This window comes from Fistularia commersonii, chromosome 22 (genome assembly GCF_037954325.1).
Source record: "Fistularia commersonii isolate RoL2024-O1a breed Wild chromosome 22, RoL_Fcom_v1.0, whole genome shotgun sequence".
NCBI classification, from domain to species: domain Eukaryota; kingdom Metazoa; phylum Chordata; class Actinopteri; order Syngnathiformes; family Fistulariidae; genus Fistularia; species Fistularia commersonii.
Genome location: NC_141305.1, coordinates 11,602,443 through 11,626,672, shown reverse-complemented (window position 1 = coordinate 11,626,672; position 24,230 = coordinate 11,602,443). Strand labels below are relative to the sequence as shown.

General features: G+C 40.6%; 1 protein-coding gene across 1 annotated transcript in view; it reads left to right on the top strand.

The window, feature by feature from the left end:
- Positions 1 to 22,657, top strand: part of LOC147221715 (breakpoint cluster region protein) — a 40,955-nt gene extending 18,298 nt beyond the window's left edge. The window contains exons 2-23 of the mRNA XM_086169476.1: positions 2,124 to 2,305; positions 3,881 to 3,985; positions 5,174 to 5,359; positions 6,515 to 6,622; positions 6,834 to 6,894; positions 6,974 to 7,026; positions 7,108 to 7,248; positions 11,239 to 11,360; positions 12,226 to 12,391; positions 12,593 to 12,712; positions 13,313 to 13,388; positions 13,492 to 13,596; positions 13,674 to 13,748; positions 14,656 to 14,753; positions 15,283 to 15,414; positions 18,594 to 18,653; positions 18,851 to 18,960; positions 19,797 to 19,936; positions 20,042 to 20,176; positions 20,759 to 20,864; positions 21,201 to 21,363; positions 21,435 to 22,657. Of these exons, the coding sequence (XP_086025602.1) occupies positions 2,124 to 2,305; positions 3,881 to 3,985; positions 5,174 to 5,359; positions 6,515 to 6,622; positions 6,834 to 6,894; positions 6,974 to 7,026; positions 7,108 to 7,248; positions 11,239 to 11,360; positions 12,226 to 12,391; positions 12,593 to 12,712; positions 13,313 to 13,388; positions 13,492 to 13,596; positions 13,674 to 13,748; positions 14,656 to 14,753; positions 15,283 to 15,414; positions 18,594 to 18,653; positions 18,851 to 18,960; positions 19,797 to 19,936; positions 20,042 to 20,176; positions 20,759 to 20,864; positions 21,201 to 21,363; positions 21,435 to 21,524 (2,534 nt within the window). The 3' untranslated portion in view covers positions 21,525 to 22,657. The remainder of the gene's footprint in view (positions 1 to 2,123; positions 2,306 to 3,880; positions 3,986 to 5,173; positions 5,360 to 6,514; positions 6,623 to 6,833; positions 6,895 to 6,973; positions 7,027 to 7,107; positions 7,249 to 11,238; positions 11,361 to 12,225; positions 12,392 to 12,592; positions 12,713 to 13,312; positions 13,389 to 13,491; positions 13,597 to 13,673; positions 13,749 to 14,655; positions 14,754 to 15,282; positions 15,415 to 18,593; positions 18,654 to 18,850; positions 18,961 to 19,796; positions 19,937 to 20,041; positions 20,177 to 20,758; positions 20,865 to 21,200; positions 21,364 to 21,434) is intronic.
- Positions 22,658 to 24,230: the final 1,573 nt, after the last annotated feature.

The following is a 24,230-nucleotide window of genomic DNA, read 5'->3' as shown; positions in this document are numbered from 1 at the left end:
AAGCAGTAATTACAGGAAGAGACACCTGTTGATCTCCGGAATTTCTAAAATGTGCAAAATCACGAGACACAACGTATATTCGCATACATGTCTGACCTGTTTTACTCGCTACATGCACATTATTAGCCTGATGTCACGTTGGTGCATGTCTCACCGAGCATCTGCTGAAATTTTTTAACCCTGTCACTGTGTATTTCCTGTCACTGTGTATTTCCCTGTCACTGTGAAATGGCAAAATATCCCAAACATTTTTAACCGTCCAAATTTGTTTGTTCCATGTTGTTGTGTTGCATGTTATCCATGCAATTGAAATACACACTCTGTCAAATGGCAGGGTATCTGCCATCTCTTTTCCATTGTGTGAATCTTGAAAAATGACATGGCCAACGAAAAAACAAGAAGCTTGTTGTGTTGTTTTTTTTTTTTTTTTGCTGATCCTCCAAACTCTATGTAGAGGTGGCCTTAGATTGCGGTTCACCATGGATATCTAGCAGTCTTATCCTTAAGCGTGGTGTGGCCCATCAGTGGCTGGCACAGGCTGGAAGATAGATTTGAAGGGGTCACAGATTTTGTTAAGGATTTAAGAGGATTTCATATAGAGACAGCGCGACGGCCGGTGTTTTTCTAAACCGAGGTTCCTGCTCTATTATCTAGCTGAAAGAGGAAACGCATCCTTTTTTGCCTTCAAGGGCACATGATGTAGAGCAGACTGCTCAAAGCAGCATGTTTAATTCCATCCTGCCTCGGGTCTTGCGCATTTGTCCAATATATTTGTGTGTTGCAACATTATCACATTCATGTTTGAATGTGCACTGTTCACACAAACATTTAGCCGCACACTGGAGGTTGCAAATTCTATGTCCATACCAGATCATAAATATAACTTTATTATGTTTTTAAACATTCCAGCTCATCAACACAGTTATGTTAGTCTCTTTTGTAGTGTGACACAGAGTAAAATATCAAACCTGTGAGCTAAAATGCTTCGGTTTTCAAGGATTGACACTGTGAGATATCAAGAGGGAGCCTAGGATCTTTAAAATCTTTGTCAATTTTGGAATTAAAATGTTCTTCTGAAGTAAGTAAGTATCAAGCTGCAGGTGGAAAGAAGCTAGTAAGAAATAATTTACATTTGGAGTCCTCACCTGGGGTTTCCATTTGCTGCTGTGTATAATCCATTTTTGCACATCTGAGATGTTTGCCACTGGTTCAGGTGAATTTTAAAGCTGTCTCTGCTATTTACAACTAAACCACTGCCGAGTTTTGTTTACCTTTCATGCTATAATTATCGCCGGTTGGGCTGGTTTTACCTTCGCAGTTTAACCTGCAAAAGGATTCAAATATTATTACCACTATCACATAATATCATATAATCATATCATTTGTTGTTCTTATTCATAATGGAGAACAACTTATTTCCTTTTTTGTATACTTTTTACCTTTTATACGTTAGCTGTCACTTTTCCTTTCCCATCTATAAAAGTGGAAAAGAATTACCATTTGAAAGCAGTTTTTCCAGCCACTGGATCAATACAAGTCCAATATAAACTCCTTTTATCCCTAATTGCTCTTTACCAACTCTGGAGGGAAATATCTGGCTCTTCAGCTGCTGTCTCTTCCCATATTTGTGATCATATCTTATGACATTTGATGTTGTATGGGGTTACCGCTTTCATTGAACACAACTGCTGGGAAAAATAACGCTGATAGCATCTGTTATAGTGAACCGTAAAAGGGAAGTCACAAAAACAATGCGCAAATGTCCAAAAATAACAAAAAGGAACTTCTACGTCTGGCCATATTATTAGTGGATTATTTGACTACGTCACGTGAACTTGAAAGGTGCCTTTTTAAGGTCTCTTATCTTTGTTGATAGAACGATTGTGACGTCCACAGCAGCCAATTTGACCTGTCGTTGAAGGAGAGAGGAAAAAAAATACTATTGAATGAGCCAATGCGGTCAGTTGGAGCAAGCCTCGTCGAATTAATTACACATGCAATCGTGCAGTTTTGTTGTTTAGCAAGAGAAATTAACACGACTTATGCGGCATGATGATTATTTGTGTTTCAATACGTGGCTCGTCGTATCTAAGAGGCCATTTAACCTTGATCGTTTCTCACAGAGGCCTCCTACAATGAGACCCCACCATCGTACACCTACGACCTGGAGCATTCAGATGAACACCACCCACGACACGACGCGCTGTCCATCGGCGGATCCCCCTCCTCCTCGCCACAGCTGCGCTCCAAGAGCCGCTGCAGCCACGACACACAATCCTCGGGCTCCCTGGAGTCCACTTTGTCGGTAATGTCCCGCTACTGTCCTCCAGTCAGAGCGTTGTCCTTAGATGATCTGTCCTCACCCCACCCTGACCCCCACCCCGAACACCCCATTTAGCTTTAAAGCTGGCTGAAAGTGCCCCCCTCGTGCCAGGGTTGGAGTGCACTTTAGTACATTTATTTTTTCATTCAAAGGAGTTGTTACAAAGTTCCTAATAGCATAGCCCACTCCAGCTCTGTATACTAAATATATGTATTAATCTAAAAAGACGTCAGAAATCAAAAGACAATTGGGGCTGAAGTTTTGTAAATGTTTTTGGAAAATCACAAACAGTATCTTTTTTTTTTCTGACATAAAGAAAAACTTCGTCTGATTTATTTGAAATCTGACAGGACTGCCAGTGCAGTGTCAAGGCTGCCTCTTCTATCAACAAGATTCTTTACTATTTAGGTATTAAACCCTTTGTTTCAGAATGGTTGTTGCATAGCTAATCTCTTCTGTCTCTAAACACGACCGGAAAAGAAGGATCTATAAAGTTATCAATAAAATGACCCGAGTTGAGTCAGTCTCCAAAAAGAGGATGTGGTTTAATCCCAACCATATTTAGAAGTTAGTTGGTATGAGAGAGGAGGATTCAGAGAATAGGGTTAGATGGAGTAGGTTGAGAAAGCTCAAAGGGAAAGAGGAAGAAAAATCAATTTACGATAGGTTCAACCTTTGAAATATTGTACTTTTCAAATGACATAAATTGCAAAATTGTGCTTGTTCTTCACTCCTTACCCATTTTTGATCAATATATAAATGTAAATTTATATTGTTTGGCATCATCTTGCTATTTCTTTTTTTTCTTTTTTTTTTGCTAAATTCTAATAGGTAACCAGTTGCCAGTTTCTCAAGTCTCATGATTTTTAAATCCAAATATTGCAGAACAAAATCCAAGGTAGAGCAACGCACATCGTAAATATTTGACTTATGTCAATTTATTGGCCATTGTAAAAGTGAACATTTATTGACAAAGTGGCCTTGTTCAGCTTGCTGAAAAGTCAAGTGGCCAACAATTCAATACAGACGTTGCACCATTGGAGAGTTTTTTTTTGAAGAAACAGGGCGTAGCTGAAAGAGACCATACACGCTCAGCAAACACGGTGTTGGCCAACAGATCTTGAAAAGAGAACGGGCTCCCCTCCCCCAGCCCTCTGCTCTTCCCCCAAACTGTCGTTTTTTTTATCCTCTGATGTGTAAACTTGGTGATATTTCAAAGGTCAAAGCTTTTTTTTTTTTTAATTTAGCCAGTATCACGGCGCTCACTGACGTGTTAACCACCACCTGGATGACCGATGTGCTTGACCAATATCAATAACAACTCCTTGCTGAAGAAACCATTTGTCTTCCCGGAGTTGCTTGGCATCTCCAGCCTTGGGCCTCATGGCATCTCACACTCCTACAGAGTTTAATCAAACAGGACCCGTCCTTAATCCCACAGCAATATCTGCAGTCGGGGCTGCGCAAAAGTGTGCGGGCGTTTAATTAAACACAAATGCCATTTACACTTCTTCAATCCATCAACATGAGCCTGTGGTGTCTACGTGTTTTTGTCAGGTGGAGCTGGATCAGGAGAAGGGCCTGGAGATGAGGAAGTGGGTTCTGTCGGGGATCCTGGCCAGCGAGGAAACCTACCTCAGCCACCTTGAGGCACTGTTAATAGTATGTCACTAACACACAGACACGTACACACACCGATACACAAACACGCACTCTCACACAAGTTCATGCAACGGCTTTCTTGGTTCAAGGGTATATCTTGGTCCCATGTTGCGTTATAAAGAAGGTGCATCAAATTTGTGTTTGTCATTTGTTCGAGAAATAGGTGGCGTTAAATTTTTGTGTTTCAGGTTTAGCTCTACAGTCCCTTGCTTTGTTTTTTTACGACCTCAGACGTTATTTGAAACTTGCCCGATGCTGCATACTTACTCCTGTAAATTAGCTGCAGGGTTAAAGGAGGGGAGAACAGCGTCTCCGGCTCTCATGCTGAGATTTTTTAGATGGTCGAAGTTGGCTAATGTCACCTAATTTAGTGAACAAATGTTGTATTAACATTTGCCGACTTTATGAATTTCTTCTTGTTCTTTTGCCATGCTATTATGACTTATGTACTGATTATTATCTATTTTCATGCTATTTAAATAGTAAGTAAGCCCTGTTATCCAATACTGTTAATATTATTTTCCACTTTGTTTCACAAATTACCACATAAAAAAGGTGTGCTTACTGCTAACTGCTAACGGCTAATCTGCAATTCTAGAAATATGACTGTGCCATTTAGCACAACAGTAACATTCTATTTCCGTAGCACATATAATGCTGTGATTTAGTTAAAAAAAAGCCTAATAGACAGCTAATAGAATGAGTTAGGGAGGTGGGAAACCTATGATGTCACATCAAACTTAAATGCATTCCAGTGGCACAGCAGGTTTGAAAATTCAGGTCTTAAAAACATTCATGCATCGGAAATGCCGTACTAAAAAGCTAATAACAACATTGTGGTGGCTTTAGCTGACAGGTATATTATTTTGTTGATTCTTCTATTGAATGTAGATAATGGGGAATTTAGATTGATTTGACTTTTTAAAGTCTTATGAAATTTATAATTTTTTCCTATTGTACACAAAGCCAAATAAGAAGAGAATTGACGATACAATGCCCATGTTTCAGACAAAGAATAATATACTATTTTATTCATTTTACTAATTTCTCTTCTGTGCTGAAAATTATGATTTTTATTGTGCTGTTAAGCCTTGGCGGCTTCACGTATTTATTTCAAAATATTTGAAATTGGATATGAGATTTTTGTCATTGATTCATTTCAATGACTGGTTCCTTCTGTTTCTAAAGCCCATGAAGCCTCTTCGGGCTGCAGCCACCACATCCCAACCCATGCTGACCATTCAGCAGATAGAGACAATCTTCTTCAAAGTGCCAGAGCTCCATGAGATCCACAAAGACTTCTATGACGGTCTCCTGCCTCGTGTCCAGGATTGGAGCCACCAGCAGTGTGTGGGCGACCTCTTCCAGAGACTGGTACATTCTTAATTCACATGTTAATCAATACGCCAGGTAAATAATGGGAGTGTACCCTCGCCCACTTTATTTTCTATCTGCCTCACAGGATATCAGCACAGAGAAAGCTTGTCAACATTCATTTAGAAAGATTCAAGTATAATCAAACATCTGCCAAAATGATGTGATGGCTCTGTAATTCCTGCTGGTCAAAGTGATCCGAAAAACATGTCAGGACATGCTTATAAAGCCACTCAACAGAGGCATGTTTTTCTTTCTGCAATGTGAGAATAGCAGAAAACTTAAACAAACAAGCCGATAGGACGTTAAGTTTGGGCATCGCTCTAGAAACATGTCTATCTCATACCTGCCATATGATAGTTAACAAAAGTAAATAATGCAAATTGAAGCTATGAGAATTCCTCCCCGTGTAAAATGACTGTTAACAATCATTTGATGCTCCTGGTCTGATAACATTTTAAAGCTCAGACCTTTGGCTGGATTCAATGATTTCTCCATTGACATTTTATTGCAGCTCTCCATTATCTGGTGCAGATCTTTAGCGTGCATGTCTATACGCAGAAAGTCGCTTTTGGAGTCACAGGGCTGCTTTCATAGAATTGAAAAGAGGCCCTGGCAGCATGTCAGGTTTCTCCTTATATATCCTGGCTTCATAATGGCAACCAGCATGGAACTCAAACACATAATAATGAATGGCTTTCACCAAAAACAGAGCAGCCAGTGTCATATGTGACACCTGTGTTTACCTCCTGTTGATTGAGCCACATTAATCTCTTCATCTGAAGGATCATGCCTTAATCCACGTATACCCTCACCCCATCAAAAAAAACATTTTCTGAAGTTAGCAACTCAAAGCGATCTCCTAGTTTGTCACACCTTGATCTTTTAAGACTTGTAAAGATGAGAAAGTTAAAGGAAAAAAGGTAGGCGTTGTGGGCCCTCTGTGGATTTCGCCCTGCACGTATGAGCAGACTGCCTGGAGTCATCTCCCAGCCAGATAAAAGCCTCCCCTCACCACATGGCAGCCAGTAAAGCAGAACAAAAAGCTCCATAGGAGGTCGCGGAGAAGATGGCGATCACGTCCAAAACTGGCTGCGAAATGCTGAATCCACTGCACGCTGTGAATCACATCTATACTTTGCTTACACCCAATAGGCCAGCCAACTCGGAGTGTACCGGGCCTTCGTGGATAACTATAAAGTTGCCGTGGAGACGGCGGACAAGTGCTGCCAGGCGAACAGCCAGTTTGCGGAGATATCTGAGGTATGTAATCACACTACACACAGCAGGACTGCAGCAGCAGAGCGTTTGATGTTGTACAGCTGCCAGGGACAAGTGATGACAGGGCGGTTTTCTCTGCAGCGCAGCTCTTTATAGTGCTGCTGATTATTTTAATTGCGTGTCGGGGCGGTTTTTCTCACTTAATGAGGATATTTCTCCTCGCTGTTCCCTCTTTCGTCATCTTCCCCACCAGAATCTCAAGGTCAAAAGCACAAAGGACTGCAAAGACCAGTCGGCTAAAAACTCTCTAGAAAGTGAGTGAAATGACCATCTGGCCTTTTCACGAATAGACGGGGTGTTAAACATGTTGAGCTGACTTTTCCTCCTTCACAGCCCTTCTCTACAAGCCCGTGGACAGAGTGACGCGAAGCACACTGGTTCTGCATGTAAGTCGATCCACCTCGGATTCATATCGAGCCACGACCTGCCCTGGTGATTCAATTTGTCATATTTTCCTTCTATTTTAGGATTTACTAAAGCACACCCCCACCAGCCACCCGGACTATCTGCTGCTACAGGACGCCCTACGCATCTCACAAAACTTCCTGTCCAGTATCAATGAAGAGATCACCCCTCGCAGACAGTCCATGACAGTGAAGAAGGGAGAGGTCAGTGTGCCCCTGCATTGTCTTAGGATTAGTCTTGTACCTTTTTGCTACAGGCCAGAATGACACAGCGGTATGTTATGGATAAATAAAAGCGGTCTTTGAAAACAATGCAATTTTAGAAAAATTACATCCCATTCCTACCAGTTGCTGGATTGTAGTGGTGGTTATCATGAGACAAAATGTATGTTTTGACAATTCACTTAATAATAATTATAGTTTCTATAGTAAATCTGTAGTTTTTGTGTCATAAAACATCACAAGGGGCAAGAACACATTTTTACTTTGTCTAATGAACAATTCAGTTGTTCTGAAGGACACCCATTCCAAATCTTGCTTTTAATTGTTCTCAAATTTGTCTTAATTAAGTTAATTTTGTCATCTAAAATGTTTTAGTCACCGGAGCAAATCCCATTGGTAGGGAAGCAAATATGTACATTTTTTGCTTTGTCATGCCTCAGCGTAAGATGACAACTGATTTTAAAGGGTATTTAGGATTCAAGGAGGAAAATTGAATGAATGAATACCATTTTTACTCATCCTGAGGGAAAGTAAATGTTTGCAAAGAGATAATCGAGAGCCCAAGATGTTAGTACTGTGCTATGCTAGTTGTTGCTACTACACTGTGTGGTGCTTGGCGAGGAAATGATGACGGTCTCTCTGTGTGGTGGATGAGTTCAACTTTAATCAACCAGCACCAACAAACAACGAGCAACAGTGAACTTCCGTGAGCGAATATATCCCCAGCTTAAATCACGCCCTTTAGTGTCCGCTACTGTGGTAATCTGGACTATTTCTCCCAATGATCCGATCATTGAGATACACTACATGGCCAAAAGTATTCGCTTACCCATCCAAATAATGGGAATTAGGTGTTTCGATCACTTCCATGGCCACAGGTGTACAAAATCAAGCACCTAGGCATGTAGACTGATTTTACAAACATTTGTGAAAGAATGGGTCGCTCTCAGAAGCTCAGGGAATTCCAGCGTGGAGCTGTGATAGGATGCCACCTATGCAACAAATCCAATCCAATTTCCTTGCTTCCACGTGAACGGATGGAGAGAGGTCAGCGGATGCTGAGGTGCATCCGCCACCGGACTCTAGAGCAGTTGAGATGCATTCTCTTGAGTGAAGAATCACACTTCTCCATCTGGCAATCTGATGGACGAGTCTGGGTTTGGCGGTTGCTAGGAGAACGCTACTTGTCTGACTGCATTGTGCCAAGTGTGAGTTTGGTGGAGGGGGGATGATGGTGTGGGGTTGTTTTTCAGGAGCTGGGCTTGGCTCCTTAGTTCCAGTGAAAGGAACTCTGAAAGCTTCAGCATACCAAGACATTTTGGACAATGCTATGCTCCAAATTTTGTGGGAACAGTTTGGAGCTGGCCCCTTCCTTTTCCAACATGACTGTGCACCAGTGCAAAAAGCAAGGTCCATAAAGACATGGATGACAGAGTCTGCTGTGGATGAACTTGACTGGCCTGCACAGAGTCCTGACCTCAACCTGATAGAACACCTTTGGGGATGAATTAGTGCGGAGACTGAGAGCCTGGCCTTCTTGTCCAACATCAGTGTGTGACCTGACAAATGCGCTTCTGGAAGATTGGTCAAAATTTCCTATAAACACACTCCTGAGCCTTGTGGACAGCCTTCCCAGAAGAGTTGAAGCTGTTCTAGTTGCAAAGGGTGGACCAATGTCATATTGAACCCTATGGATTAGGAATGGGATGCCACTTACTGTAAGTTCATATGCGAGTCAAGACAGTGAGCAAATACTTTTGGCCATATAGTGCATATGAGTCAGACTCAAAGTCTTCATATCTGAAAATCTCCAGGCCAAAGTGCAGATCTGAGGAAGTCAGGATTATGTCACACCTTGTTGTTTCCGTCGTATCTTACAGTAAAACTTAAAAAAATAAGATTTCTGGAAGGTGCAATAAAAGTGGCGTGTGAGTCAGAATGAAGCTGACTCACCACAGCCTGTCTGCAGAGGCTGGAAAGGAAGTGTAGCACAGCGGTAGCTCGGGACAAACCAGTGCAAACACTGGAAGCAAGGTGAGGGTCTCTGTGTCCCAAACAAGGAAAAGCCTTCCACTACCTCCAAAGCTCACTCCCATCCTTCCCTGCATCTGTGTCAACTCTCCCTCCCAGAAATGACCTGCAATCAACCGTATAAACTGCCCCTTTTCTGCTATAGGCGTGCCCCATCTTCCTCGTGCTTCCTGACAACCCCCTCCCCCCCCGGACCCCTCTCACACCAGTCACTTCAGATAACTTGACTGAGAGCTTCCTTTGTGTTTTCTGGGAACTGCCCCTGTCCACCATGGCGGGACATTAAATCAAAGAAATTTCTTGGGTATTTCATCCTGTGTATTGTTTCGGAAGTTGGAAATTCCATCGCCAGACCGACGATTAGAGAGTCAGCTCATGGCAGCCAGGTTAATATGAGGTTATCATTGGATGTGATCGGCCCTTACTTGAATATGCTCTTTGTTTTCGCTGATGCGTCATAAGCATCAGAGGTGCTGTTGATAAAAATACTGAATATAGTCTAATTGTAATCCATTTTGAATATTTTAATGTTGAAAACATGCTCCTCAAAATACACTGTTCACATCTAGATCATGTTTTATTGCCAAGTACGTTCATTATTGTAATTCCCTAAATTGAAGGAAAGTTCAAATGCATGAAATTGGTGTCTAGTATTCTTTAAAAATGAGCTTTTAGCAACTTTGCTTGGAATGACCCTTAATCCACACAAAACTAATAGGAAATGACTAGGATGGACTCCAAGTTAGAAGCAGAAAAACATCAGTTATTGGAAATTAGGTATAAAATGTCAGACTGAACACTGAGGCCTTGCACAAACACTTTAAGAGAAATGAATCCCCATTCAAAAATTTGCTACCATTCAATAGGCAGATATTAGCAGCATAAAGTGCTTGTAACTACTACGAACCATCATAGCAAACAAAGTGTTTCCTGTGAAAAAAAAAAAGCAGCAGTTGTATCTGGTGCGACTGAGTGCAGCTACAGCTCTTGTTTTTCCATCGGATTATTGAGCCACCGCGTTCGGATTTGTGTCAACAAAACAATAAGCGGATGCTGCCCTGCCACCTCCTTTCGAAACAGGGACAGTTGCTGATTTGTCCGAGCGGCTCACGTCCCAACCGGGCGGCGATGTGCATTGCGCTCAACAGGGATTTCTCAGTAGTCGCTTGTGTTGAGCAACAAATTCCCACAGGGGGAGCGTCACGATACAGAACAGCTTCCTCCCAGGGGTCAGAAGGCAGAGGGGTAGTTGAGATGCGCTTGTCGTCATTACATCTGCCGCAGGCATGACTCATGACAATACAGGAATCCATTTAAAAATGTACAATGCTCTGTTTGGGCCTCTTCGTTCGGTACATCTGTACAAAGCAACCCCCCAATGGATAAACAAATAACGTCTCTTCTGCGCTTTGTACTAGTACAAAGCTTACAATTCCATTTTTATGTCTTAGGGATTCCTGCCTTTGTCCGCGGCTTTGCCAGTTCTTTTTTTGGTACCCGTTTTATCAACAGTATTAAGTGTGCCAGTTTACTCAAGGGAAAAATAAAGCGAAGCAAAAACAAAAGTTACCAAAAGCTTGACATATCAGCAGAATTGTCAAAGATAATACGATATAAAAAACAAGCCACGTCTCCACACGGACGTTGAAATGATGCACACGGAAACATTTTTTTAACTTTCTGACCAATATGCATTTACATTGACCCTAGATTGACCAAACTGTGTACAACCGATTAGTATTTTTAATACCTCCTGAACATCGTCTTGAGCGGGACTTACTTAAAAGGTGGGTTTTGCTGGTGTTTCTGGAAAGCTGCACCAACATCACAAGACAGTGAAAACCTAATCTAAAGCAGAGGTTTGAGCCTCATTGTAAGTCACTGACCGTTCTTTGCTGTTGAAGCTGCTGTATTTGTAATGACGCAGTTTCTCGCTGACAGAATCGTCAGCTTCTGAGGGACCGCTTCATGGTGGAGCTGGTGGAAGGCTCCAGGAAACTCCGTCATGTCTTCCTCTTCACAGACCTGTTGCTGTGTGCCAAGCTAAAGAAGCAGGCTGCAGGGTGAGTCTGGGTCATCGGCCAGCCGGACGCTGGAGATGCACGCGCTAACCTGGAAAATCCGCTGGTTTATGGCTGCTGGGGATTGATTGTCACTCCACCCTGCACATATTAAGCTTTTCAACATTAATTTGGGCTTTTAGAAAGTGGAGCGAGTTGATTTAGTGGGCTTTTGTTTGCAAAACAAGGTCACTGTAGCAGTTTTGGGTTATTTTTATGAAAAGTATTTCAAATTTGTTTTCAAAATGTCATGTATTGCTTAACCTCATTGCTCCCTGGTGAAAATTATAATTTTGCATGTGTCCTGTCCTATCTGCTGATATGTGTTGCCTTACAATATACACCGTTTATTTTATTTTTCAACATTATACATCGATTGGCTGTACACTATACAGAATTAGTCTGGTGTCTCATATGTTAAACATGTGTCATTTATTTCTTCACTTGAGCAATAACACAAAGCCTGAAGCGAGTCTGATGGATAAAAACAGCAAAAAATAAAGTGCTGATTGTCCTGGCAGAAGGATAAATCTGAGAAAAAGTAAAATGATATTGATGTGTAGATATGAAGTAAGTATTTCAGATGTATTTTATCAGTATCATAGAAATAGAACACGCTGTTAACCTTAATTTAGTACATAATTGCATAGATAATTGCACGTGCTTTTTGCTGCACTAACTTTTTCATTGGATAGATAGGTTGTAACAGCTCTGTATCATTCCCGATCCAGTAACTCTCATGTGATCACTGCGAATTAGAACAGTAATGTGAGATAAAGGCATAGGCAATATGTGAGGTAACACAAAAGTATCTGAACCGCAGTTATTTTATTGCGTTTATTTTTCTATTTATGTTGTCCACTAACAGGAAAGGTCAACAGTATGACTGTAAGTGGTACATTCCATTGGCAGACCTGACCTTCCAGACCATCGAGGATAGCGAGTCAACCCCCATCCCCCTAGTCCAGGACGAGGAGATTGATGCCATGAAGATCAAAATATCCCAGATTAAGAATGAGATTCAAAGAGAGAAGGTGAGGACACGCACTCCCACACTCACCCACACTGACAGTAAACACACAGAACACAATCAGATATTTAGACACCGAATATCTGGCTTGTTTTGTTTTTGAAGCCAATATGCTGTGACTCAGATAAAATGTATTATTATGATGATTATTACTGCACCAGCGAAAAACTAGGGCTGCGTTAATCCCTCTGCTGTCCGAATCTAGAGAACCACCAAGGGCTCCAAGGTGATAGAGCGGTTGAGGAAGAAGTTGTCCGAGCAGGAGTCTCTGCTCCTGCTCATGTCTCCCAACATGGCATTCAGAGTGGCAAACAGAAACGGCAAGGTGTGTTCTTCATTTCCCATCAGAGCTAACCTGAATGGATTACACTGCTATCTAATGTCTCAGAAAAGTAGAGTATTGTGATAAAGTTCTTTATTTTCTGTAATGCAATTACAAAAACAAAAATGTCATACATTCTGGATTCATTACAAATCTACTGAAATATTGCAAGCCTTTTATTATTTTAATATTGCTGATTATGGCTTACATCTTAAGAAAACTCAAAAATCCTTTCTCAAAATATAAGAATATCATGAAAAAGTATTTTTTGTTTTTTTAATTGCATTACAGAAGATAAAGAACTTTATCACAATATTCTAATTTTCTGAGACAGTCCTGTATATTATAGATCATAGAAATGTTGCTAAAAGTTGACCCACAGCACATTCCCGCAATTTTGTTTCAACGTAATAGTAGGTTTGTCCCTGAGAATAATGTGTTAAAAGAAACTCAGTAAGCTTGATTTTCATGCAGCTAAACTAGTTGAAATCTTGTTCCTTCGGCAAACAAATTTTTTAACAGCCTACTGCCCCCTGGTGTCGACAGTGCACCATTAGTGCTTGCACCTACAGATAACACTGACCTGCATTTACTGTTTCTCAGGGCTTCACATTCCTCATCTCTTCGGACTATGAACGCGCTGAATGGAGAGAGATCATACGTGAGCAACAGAAGAAGTGTGAGTGTTTTTATTTTTGATACTAAAATACAACAGCTTTATTCTGATATGTGAACAACAGTGCTATAGCACCATGTTCATGGATTATGCATGTGTCTTCAAGGTTTTAAAAGTTTCTCTCTGACATCTCTGGAGCTGCAGATGCTCACTAACTCGTGTGTCAAACTCCAGACGGTTCACACTATTCCGGTCACCATGAGCAAAGAGGGTGAGAGTCTGTTCTGGTTGAACTATATCTTTGATAACACTTGAGACGTGACTCATCTCTGGTGTTCTCCTCCACAGATGATGAATCCCCCGGTTTGTACGGCTTCCTGAATGTCATCGTTCACTCTGCTTCGGGCCTCAAACACAGCTTAAGTAAGAAGCCTTTTGTCATGAAAGCTAAAGATTTGCTGAACCTGTTCATGTTAGTGCACTTTTGAAGTATTTTACTTTCTGTATCGAGTGGAGCTCTGGCAGTCTGCACTCAACTTTTTATCTTTTCATTAACTATCCAGATGAAAGTTGAGCATGAACTAATGTATTCTTACATTCTGTTTCTTAATTTGTTGCTTATAAAAATGTAAAATATGATTGGCACTTATTAGGAAAGGTCTTTAAAATGAGACGTCTGACATGGTAGTATTAGTTTTTATTTTTCCTAGTTTCATCAGCCAGATCCACATTAACAAAGTGAAATATTGAAATACTGTCCATTGCTATTGTGATAAAATCCAATATTTTATAGCGTATTACTGTAACATAGTCTGCACAATAACCGCCTGCTGCTACCATTACTTCTGTACTTCTACCCAATTAACACTTTTACTTGTAAGTTAAGTATGTTTACTCTACATGTGCTTAAGTAAAGGATGTGGGCACATTATCCGCCTCTCCCTGCATGGGAGCACAACTTAAAGCTGCGCACGGTGTGGCATCGTCCTCACGGCTTCCCTCTGGATGTCAGCTGGGAGCGCAACTGCCAGGGAACAAGTGGGATTAGCCAGGAACACAGTGTACAAAGCTTTTCAACTCACCGCCTGCTTACCGTTCTTACTCTGTGACAAAGGCTGGTTTGATAATATCAATAGCTCATTTCTGCCCATTATGAGCTGTGGCTTAGTCTTTGTTTAATAAGACAGCACCAGTGGCTGTATGCTCCGAATTCTGGCTGGCAGATGCTCGATATTTTAAACCCCCTTCGCCTGTTATAGCCAGATGACGGATGTGGGTCTTTAGCTTTTGATTCACTTGCTATTCAACAACGCCTACTTGTGCCTACCAGACCTTTACTGCTCTCTCGAAGTGGATTCCTTCGGCTACTTTGTCAACAAAGCCAAAACACGTGTGTACAGAGACTCCATGGAGCCCAACTGGAATGAGGTGAGGCTGTGCGGGGGAAAGTCACCGAGTCGGGCATAAGGACAAATGTTAAACAGGGCCCTCAGAAATCCCAGAGAGCAGTTAATCCCTTTTCTCATCCCAGAAAACAGTTGAGAAAAAAAAGCACCGGATCTTGTGACGTCACAGAGGAGTTTTTAATTTTTTAGCATGTCCTCAGAGATCCGGGAATTAAGGCATTAAATCTTTCCAAATCTTAGCAGTTTAAAATTATTCATCATCATTTGAAAAAGAAATGTGAAAATGAGCATGAAATGTCAATAATTTAACTACAATAATTTAAAAACAGTTATTCCAAGATTTCCTGAAAATAAGCAAGCATTCAGAAGAAATTGCATATGAAATGATTGTAGAATTAGATAGAAGTAAGGTGAACTCTTTTCTCAAGTTACACTATGAATGAAAAAAATGCCTGTAGAAAGAATGCAGGGAAAGTGTTGGGGTGAAATGAATGGAGTTGGCCAGAGCCGTGTCAACGTGTCAACGTGACCTTGCTCTCTTTCCGTGGCAGGAGTTCGAGATTGAACTGGAGGGCTCTCAGACGCTGAGGCTGCTCTGCTACGAGAAGTGCTGTAGCAAAGCCAAGCAAAACAAAGACGACGGAGAGACGACCGACAAGATCATGGCCAAAGGACAGATAAAGGTCGAGTCAAATACCATTTTATAGTATCACCATATATACTGTATGAAAGTATTACTATATAATTAACAACTATGTAATTTTTCTAATTATTTTAAGATCATATTGCATGAAATGGAAGTGAAATGACACCATTCTTCATTTTGCAAAGGACAAATTCAAACATTCTAGAAAATTGCCTTTTTTTTCTTCTCATTTTTGACAAAGCTTATTCTTCCCATGACACAGATAGATGATTTTAAAAGAAACCAATACCTAAATAAATACTGTATCTGTTACCCCTGGGTATACGATGGAGTTAAGAATGAGAGAATATTAATTCTACAACAGCGAAATATTTTATCAGTATTTTCATATGACACAGGCTTCACCCAAAGCCGCTGTAAAGCAAAACCAAGATTTAACGTTTCATGTCATCACCTCAAATGAGTGACTTGTTTGAGACTTGCCTGCCTTGATAAGACAAGAGAGGCCTGAATATTTACACAAATTACAAAGTGGGGTGAAAATGGCTCACCCGGTGGGTGTCAGCATGGCTGACCCAAAGACCGCTCTCTGTGTTTTGGCTGATCCTGCCCCACAGGACCCTCTTGCTGTTGAAAAAGGAGTTACCAGTGAGGTTTGTAGTCGGGCACATCAGCGTGACCCCTGGCGGAGTGTTTTGACAGAGGGCAGATTAGACTTCGTGGTGACCAAATGTAGTTGTTGGCTTCGGTCCAAAGTGTGACCGAAGGATAGAGAGACAAAGCCGTCTTTGGTGAAGCGGGAAAGGGATTTCCCTGCTGCTACCGAGCGTCCAGGGCCTGCGACGAATGACCTCTCATGACCTTTGGTGTCATGTTAGCCTTTCTGGAGCCATTGTTCAACCTTGAGTCAGTTTTATGGAGACTTAAACTTCATTTACTGATATAAAGCAGACGTGGGCATTTTACGGCCGGTGGGCCACATCAGGCCCGCTTTGCTGTTTTATCTGCCCCGCCAAACTATTTTCTTTGAATATTTTAATAAGTATTTTCAATCAATTTGAATAAAAAAAAAAACTTTTTTTTTTGTCCTTCTGTTTAATTTTGTATGGATAATGTCAAAATAATAAAATAAATAAATAATAATAAATAATAAAATAATAAATAACAAAATAATGTCGGTACATTTATATGATCATTAATGATTTTAAAGTTGAAATAAAATGCCCTAAAATTTCAATATTTAGATTGCATTTTTCATTTTGTTCAATTTACATGAAAACTAGAGGCCCGCGCATTAAAATTAATTAAGAAATGTCACCCGCCAGCCAAAATAATTGCCCACCCCTGATGTAGAGCAACCACGGTCTCACTGTGATGTTGGATCACATTCTTTTATTGTCGATGTCAATAGATTCATGTAATAAACTTCAAAATCATGACAACAATATGAGTAAACTGGCATCAAGATACCTTTGAAAATATAAGAAAAATTAAAAAACGTTTGCATGAACCCCCCCCCCCCAATTCTAGCGACTACAATATTTAAAAGTTCAATGATAAAAGTACAGTGATATTTAAAGGTTCATAGTTCGCATGTTTACTGACAGTTAAGTGTGATCCGCTTGGAAAAATGAGCATTGCGTTTTCTAAAATTTGACAAGTTGCCTAACCCTACCCATTATGTTATTCCTTTTGTTGCAATAAACCGTTTCAAAATGGAGAAAATTATCTACAATAATGGTTGGATTGAACTGAAATTGAATCTTAATCTTGATTATCATCTATAAATTAAATTTGAGAGAGAATGTTGATAAAAGAAAAGAAAATATCAGGAAATGATGAACAAAGTATCCAATAAAAGGATAATGAAGGTGTGATTAATTTATGTCACACCGATTACAAAGCACCGGTGTTGAATATTTGAAACGTATACGTTGATATCTATCAGTAGCAGATGTCTTTGCCTTGCCATCGGTCTAGGTCATGCATTTAACTGCTGTTACTTGTGACAGCTAAGGTTCCTTGATAGTTGTATTATAGTCTTGAGGAGTAATAACAAACAGAATGAGTACTCCTGGTTGAAGAAGAGAAGGGTAGTGATACTAGTGGGTAACATGGCTACCTGACAGGCTGAATTGGCAGCCAGTGCTCCTTACAGAGAGCGGCAGCAGGCGTGAGCACGTTGGTAATGAGGGTAGGAGGGGATTCTGTGGAGTTAATCCCCCAAATCCATCTGGGAAGTAGAACAACACAAAGGCAACGTGGTCAGCAGGCTGCCCAGCTTTGTTCCTTTCTCGGATTCCCTCTGGAACAAACACACATGAAGCTGACAACATGCAGGGAAAGTTTTGCTGGACTTCGGCTGGGCCACGTCGATGAAGATCCTTAAGATTCATCGAGGGATTTGAGTTTGGGAGACAAGGACATGCCGCTCTTCCCGCTTGGTGCTTTCGGAAATCTTGAGCCTTTTGTAGTTTCGCTGGTGAAGCGTAGAGTCTCGTGACGGGCGCGATGAGCGAGAATAATCTCGACGGGGAGAGTGTGGATCAGGCCGCCATCAGGCCGGAGGAGGAGCAGGAGGCCAACGTAGCTCCCAGGAAATCCCCAAGTTCGGGGGCTCGGCTGTGGGAACGAGTGCGTAGCAGTCTGCTCAGGCCAAAGGTAATTTCTAACTGAAAAGGCGGAAGGACCTGTGTACCATCGTCAAATTCTGCCCGGGATTTACTTGCTTTGATATTTAGGACCTGCCGTCATCTCATCTTCCTGATTAGAAAAAAGGGAAATTACGCAGGAAAAATGATTTCACCAAGCAAGGATTACTTGAATGAGATTTAGCTGCGTCTTGAGTGACACATCTGCCATGTTGGCCCGGGCTCAGCGCTTAGCAGCGAGCACATAATGTTACTCCTGTATGATGATCACAAACAATGCCTGGTGTGATGGTATTATTCTGTATATTCAAATAGATCAGCCACATATTCACAACACCTGACAGGATGGACTATTTACCTTGATACACCTGCTTTTTCTTTGTTGCTTTGTAAATATGAGAAATCTGGTTGAGTTAATATCTACTAGAAATTTGTGCTTCCATTTCATTCCATTATTCAGTTCATGTGTTGAGACTGGAACATGAAAACAACATGAGTATAGCTTGATCAAAAATGGTAACAAATTAAATCAAGATTTTAATGAACTTGCTTTTTTCATTTCCAGCTGGATCTACAGACTTTGCACAATAAAGACTGGCAGAGGACAGTCATCACTATGAACGGGGTACGTGCCTCAGTCGCTCCCAAGATTAAAACCAGGAAATAGGAAACAAAGTGAAATATAAATCCCATTGCAACTTCATTTACCAAAATGAAATAATCACTCAAATAGCTAGAGCTTATTTTGACTCATTTTCATATATTTGCTAATGAAGAGATTTTTTTTTTATCCTCAAAGTAAGTTTCTGCCCTTTGTTTCAGATCGAGGTGAAGCTTTCAATGAAGTTCACGAGTAGGGAGTTCAGTTTGAAGAGGATGCCATCACGGAAGCAGTCTGGCGTGTTTGGGGTGAAAATCAACGTAGTTACCAAGTGAGTACAACATGGTGTGTCTGCGTGTGTGTGTGACACATTCCAGTAAGAATGCAAACCAAAGACTATCCCACTATTTGATAGGCCCTGTAGCTCATGGGTGCTTGGATGGGACAGGAAGTTCACATACAACAAATATCTGTTCAAAGTGACTTTCCTGGCTTTGGCCTTCAGATTATGAATTGTCCATCAAATTCTTCAGTCACCATAAACTTTAGAGCTTGAGGTTCTAAATCAAGTTAAGCAGATAAACTTCCTGCATTGTCCATGTCTGCATTCATATTTTACAACTGCTCTTCCTGTGCTCAGTCTGCTGCATCTGATGCATCTGACAGGACGACCAAAAGTGCTAAAGGTTTTGAGCTCAATAGTCAAGAACATTGCTATTCAGACATTACAAATGCTCAATCGAAGCACACACTGCTATGTGAGCTATCTCTCTCTCTCTCACACACACACACACACACACAAACACACAAAAAAAACACACACACCCATTCATTCTTACTTATACATAAAATGTTCTGTAGTTTAATATCTCACTAGCCTCCAATAACAATAAAGTGGTGGAGCTCATTCAAACCAGGAAAAAAAACAATATTAATTGACTTAATTAATAGTATCAAATCAGCGAAGCATATTTTATTCTGTAATTAGGAGTTTTTTAAAGAAGACATTAATCATGGCAAAACATGAAATAAAGGACATGACAGAAAAATGCACAAAGGAAAAACAAATACTGAGACATGTCTGTTTGAAATAAGAAAAGTTTGACAAGAATATACCAAATTGTGTGTTTTTTCTGCCTATGTGCACCTTGCTTCCGGCTTTACCAGGCGTGAGCGCTCCAAGGTCCCCCTCATCGTGAGGCAGTGCGTGGAGGAGATCGAGCGCCGCGGGATGGAGGAGGTGGGCATCTACAGAGTTTCAGGCGTGGCGACGGACATCCAGGCACTGAAGGCAGCCTTTGATTCAAGTGAGTTCCGGATCACCGTCGATTAAGCCAAAGCCCGAGGGGACTTAAACAAATTCAGAGCTGGAGAGAGGTATCCAGTGAGTTTTGTCTCCTCCCTCATGTCAGACAACAAGGATGTATCAGTGATGATGCGGGAGATGGATGTCAACGCCATCGCCGGAACACTCAAGCTTTACTTCCGAGAGCTGCCGGAACCCCTCTTTACAGATGAGTTGTACCCCAACTTTGCTGGAGGCATTGGTGAGATTTTTTTGGAACCCCCAGTGGCAAAAGCAAGAAAAGCATGCATGTAACATAAGCCTTTTACTATCCACTGTGTAGTTTGTTCTAACTTCTATTAATAATAATAATAATAATGATGTATGATACATCTGCACAACTATTATATGTGCATAAAACATGATCTCAACACTAAAAACACCTATGTCTTCGGGTATATCAAGTCTTTTCCACATATTTTCTGGCATAGTTTCATGAAAATCTCGGGAATTTTTAATTTTTTTTATGGATGTACATTTTCCTGACTGCCAATCCGCCGATTACATTTTCCCACAACTTTGAAAACAACTGAATACAAGTTAAATGAAAGAAATCTCCAAAAGAGAACTATATTAGATCTGTCAAATACAAGATCAACTTGTTTCGTCCAACAATAATCCTGATCTGGATGTGAGAGTGACATTACGTATTACATATTATGGTACAATTTTAGAGTTAGCTGATATTTAGTTCATTGTGAGAAGTCTTTCACATGTATATGAATAACATACTGTAGAATATTGCGATCTGACTGACCAGGTGTCTCGTGCTACTTGTTCCCAGCTCTCTCAGACAGCGTGGCCAAGGAGAGCTGCATGCTCAACTTGCTGCTGTCGCTGCCGGAGCCCAACCTGGTCACCTTCCTCTTCCTGCTAGACCACCTTAAAAGGCAAGATGGGCTGACACGGTTGACACTGATAATAGAGGATATTAAGCTCAGTTTGTAAAAATAAACTTTAAATGTCCAAGATCAAGTAGGCAACGCTATGAGAATATAAAATTCTACACATTGTACAAATTACTTGACAAAAAGAAGGGATTGGATCTAACATATTCCCATCTTAGTCTCATATATTGACATTTTAGTTAAACCATTTGACTTGAAAATGTAGTTTCTCTACGCATACCCTAACTGCCTTAAAGCGGGCAGCGTAAACATCATTACAACAGTGAGTTTGAATATGACCATACAAAGAATTTTCTCAAACGTCCTTTCCTCTTTTAGAGTGGCCGAAAATGAAAGCGTCAATAAGATGTCTTTGCACAATCTGGCCACGGTTTTCGGTCCCACCCTGCTCCGACCGTCAGAAAAGGACAGCAAACTCTCGGTCAACAGCTCCCAGCCCATCTCAATGAACGACAGCTGGTCTCTGGAGGTCATGGCTCAGGTAAAACTCAATGCAGGATGACTGTGACCCCAACATTTGGACTCTGATGCCGCTGTCCTCTGTCCCCTCAGGTGCAAGTGCTTCTCTACTTCCTTCAGCTGGAGAGCATCCCAGCGCCTGACAGCAAACGTCAAAGCCTTCTATTCTCTACTGAAGTATAACAGAAGTGTTTGCTTCAGAACTGTTCAGTTCAGAGGAAAGAAAGTCGGCTGCTGAATGGGACGGATGCTGCTGAACCTCCAGGTTTACTGCACAATATAGGCACTAGAGGGAGCCATTAACACATAAACTGAAATGGGGACTCTTCTGAGTGTTTTATCTACTGCGTCAGCAAACGTGATGTATGGACAAAGTATACCATCACATGTGTCATCCTTCCCGGAATTTAATTTAAATGTCAACAAGAACCACTCGCTGTGCTTCCTACGCCTGGTTATGTCACTGTACGCAATGACTTTCACATTCTCACACACGCTGGATACATGAATGTATTCTTCATGGCTGCACACTTTTTTTTTTCCCTTTTAGAAATGTTTGACTTGGTTGAAAGCTCACCTGTGCCAATGTTCCCCTGCTGATGACCAATAGAGCATTTCAGTTCTCCTTATGTTTACACACTCTTTGACTTTGTAGAGACTCCATGAGACTGAAACTGTAGTGAATGCACAACATGCAGGCATGTTGATGCCAACTAGAAATTATGTGTTGTTGGTTTTCTGCGCTATACGATTCGTATAGTCGACACATTCTTGTGCCGGTTTCCACGCCGAATGGAAACTCATGTGTTTATGAGAACATCCCGTTCAAGGTGAAGTGAAACACTAATCATTCCAGGAAAATGTTTGGAAGAATTCTTCGACCCCTTCTGCCATGTGTGATCGTTTAAGTCGGAGTTCATCATTCATTCTTCACAGGTTCTTGCGTCAAAATTGTTGTTTTTTGTTTGTTTGTTTGTTGTTTTTTTTAGCTATTGTCGATTTTATTGCCACAGCAGAAGCTAGTGTGTTGGCATTCCCGACTACGTTCCCCGTCTGTAGTATTCTCCCTCTGTAAGACCGGAAAACAAATAGTAGAACAGATCACGGTTATCTTGAAAACATCGAGTATTTCCCTTCAATCACTGGCATCCAGCCTTCCGGTAACAGGTTTATTCTTCCAGTACCTTGTATTGATTTCATAGTTCTGTAAAAATTGTGTTTTCTCCAAATCCCTGTAAGTATTCAAACACTTGTTAGCTCAAACTGTTAACACATTTAACTGGTGTAAAATAAGCAATAAATCTTTGTGTTTCACATGAAGCAATGACCATGTCTGTATGATTGATGTAAATGAGTACTTGATAATAGGAATCTAACATGTGCTGTCTTTGACAATAGAGATGGCAAAATGTCCCAGACAATCTTGTTGTCGTGGAAAAGCTCTACCATATTTTGAATTGGGTAATCAAAATTAAATAAAAACTTATATGTAACACGATTATAGGCGAGTAATTCCACACAGATTAGATTTTTTCAAACCGATAAGACTTGTAAACCATTCATACGATTTATGACAAGGTTCTTGAGAAAAGAGTGGGAACTCCTGATACAGTAAATCACTCTGAACTGAAATCTCACCCCACCAACTGTTTTCTTTTTTTTTCTTACAGAGTTTTTAAGCTTTACTGTGAAGGACTTTGTTTGACACTACAATTCATAATCTTATGAGAAATCCTGTTCAAATCCTTCCAAGTACTTAAAAATAATCTCAAACAGTCAGACTAGACTCTTTAGGGAGGCTGTGTCATCCTATGAGCATGTGACTGTTTAAAATGAAACATTCAAATATGCCGATGGGGACTTTCTGATGACAGAAGCAAATTATTTTTCATTTTTCCAACAAGTAACTGAACCCCTCAGTGGTCACAAAATAATGCTAATGTAGAACAAAAATGTATCATAACACCTTGGCATGATGTGAATGATCAAAACTATTTTAGAAGAAAAATTCTTCTACCCTTAAATGCATAAAAACTAACTCAAGAGCTATAGTTTGATTAACAAGAAGAAAAATAAGGACAAAAAACAGTTGGTCCTTATTAAAATCTAAAACATAGCTGAAGGAGGAATTTAAATTGACAAATTAATTAACACACACGCTCACACACACACACAGACACACACACAGACAGACAGACACACACACACACACACACACACACACACACACACATACACACACACACACACACACACAGGTCAATATGGAGTAATGCTGCATCTCTGAGGAAGCTGTGTGAATTTTACACCCTAAACTTCTCTGAATGCCGTGCTTGTCTGGGTAGGGAGTTGGGTTTGGTGGTGCACCTGTTCTCTGTCAGTCCGGCTGTAGGTTCATCTGAGAGGGTCAGCTGGTTCCTTCTCATAGAACAACATACATTCAAAATCAACTCATAATTAATGGCCCAATGAAATCAATAAGAATAAGAACAACTATATTTATCCTGAAGGAAATTGTTGTGCCAGAGTTTCAAGTAAAACATAACAATAATAAATAATAGTATGAAATTGTATAAACAGTAAAAAAAAGGTAGAGAATGAGAAATACAAATAAAACTATAAAGTGTCAAAGTAAAGGCTATAAAGTATTTTAAGGTCTTAAGTATTCTCAATCAAGTATTACCTTCAGTTTAGAACAGGTGTACTGCTGTCAGTCAGCTGAGCAACAGCCAACAGAAGGGAACAAGGGTTACACTTAAACACTTTACATATTTTTCATATTCCCTTTAGAAATCAACAAAATCAAATCCATGAAAAGTTCATTGGTGTGTGAGTGAGTCTCTGCAAGCATGCATGTCTCACTATGTGTCACAATCAATGACTTGTGGA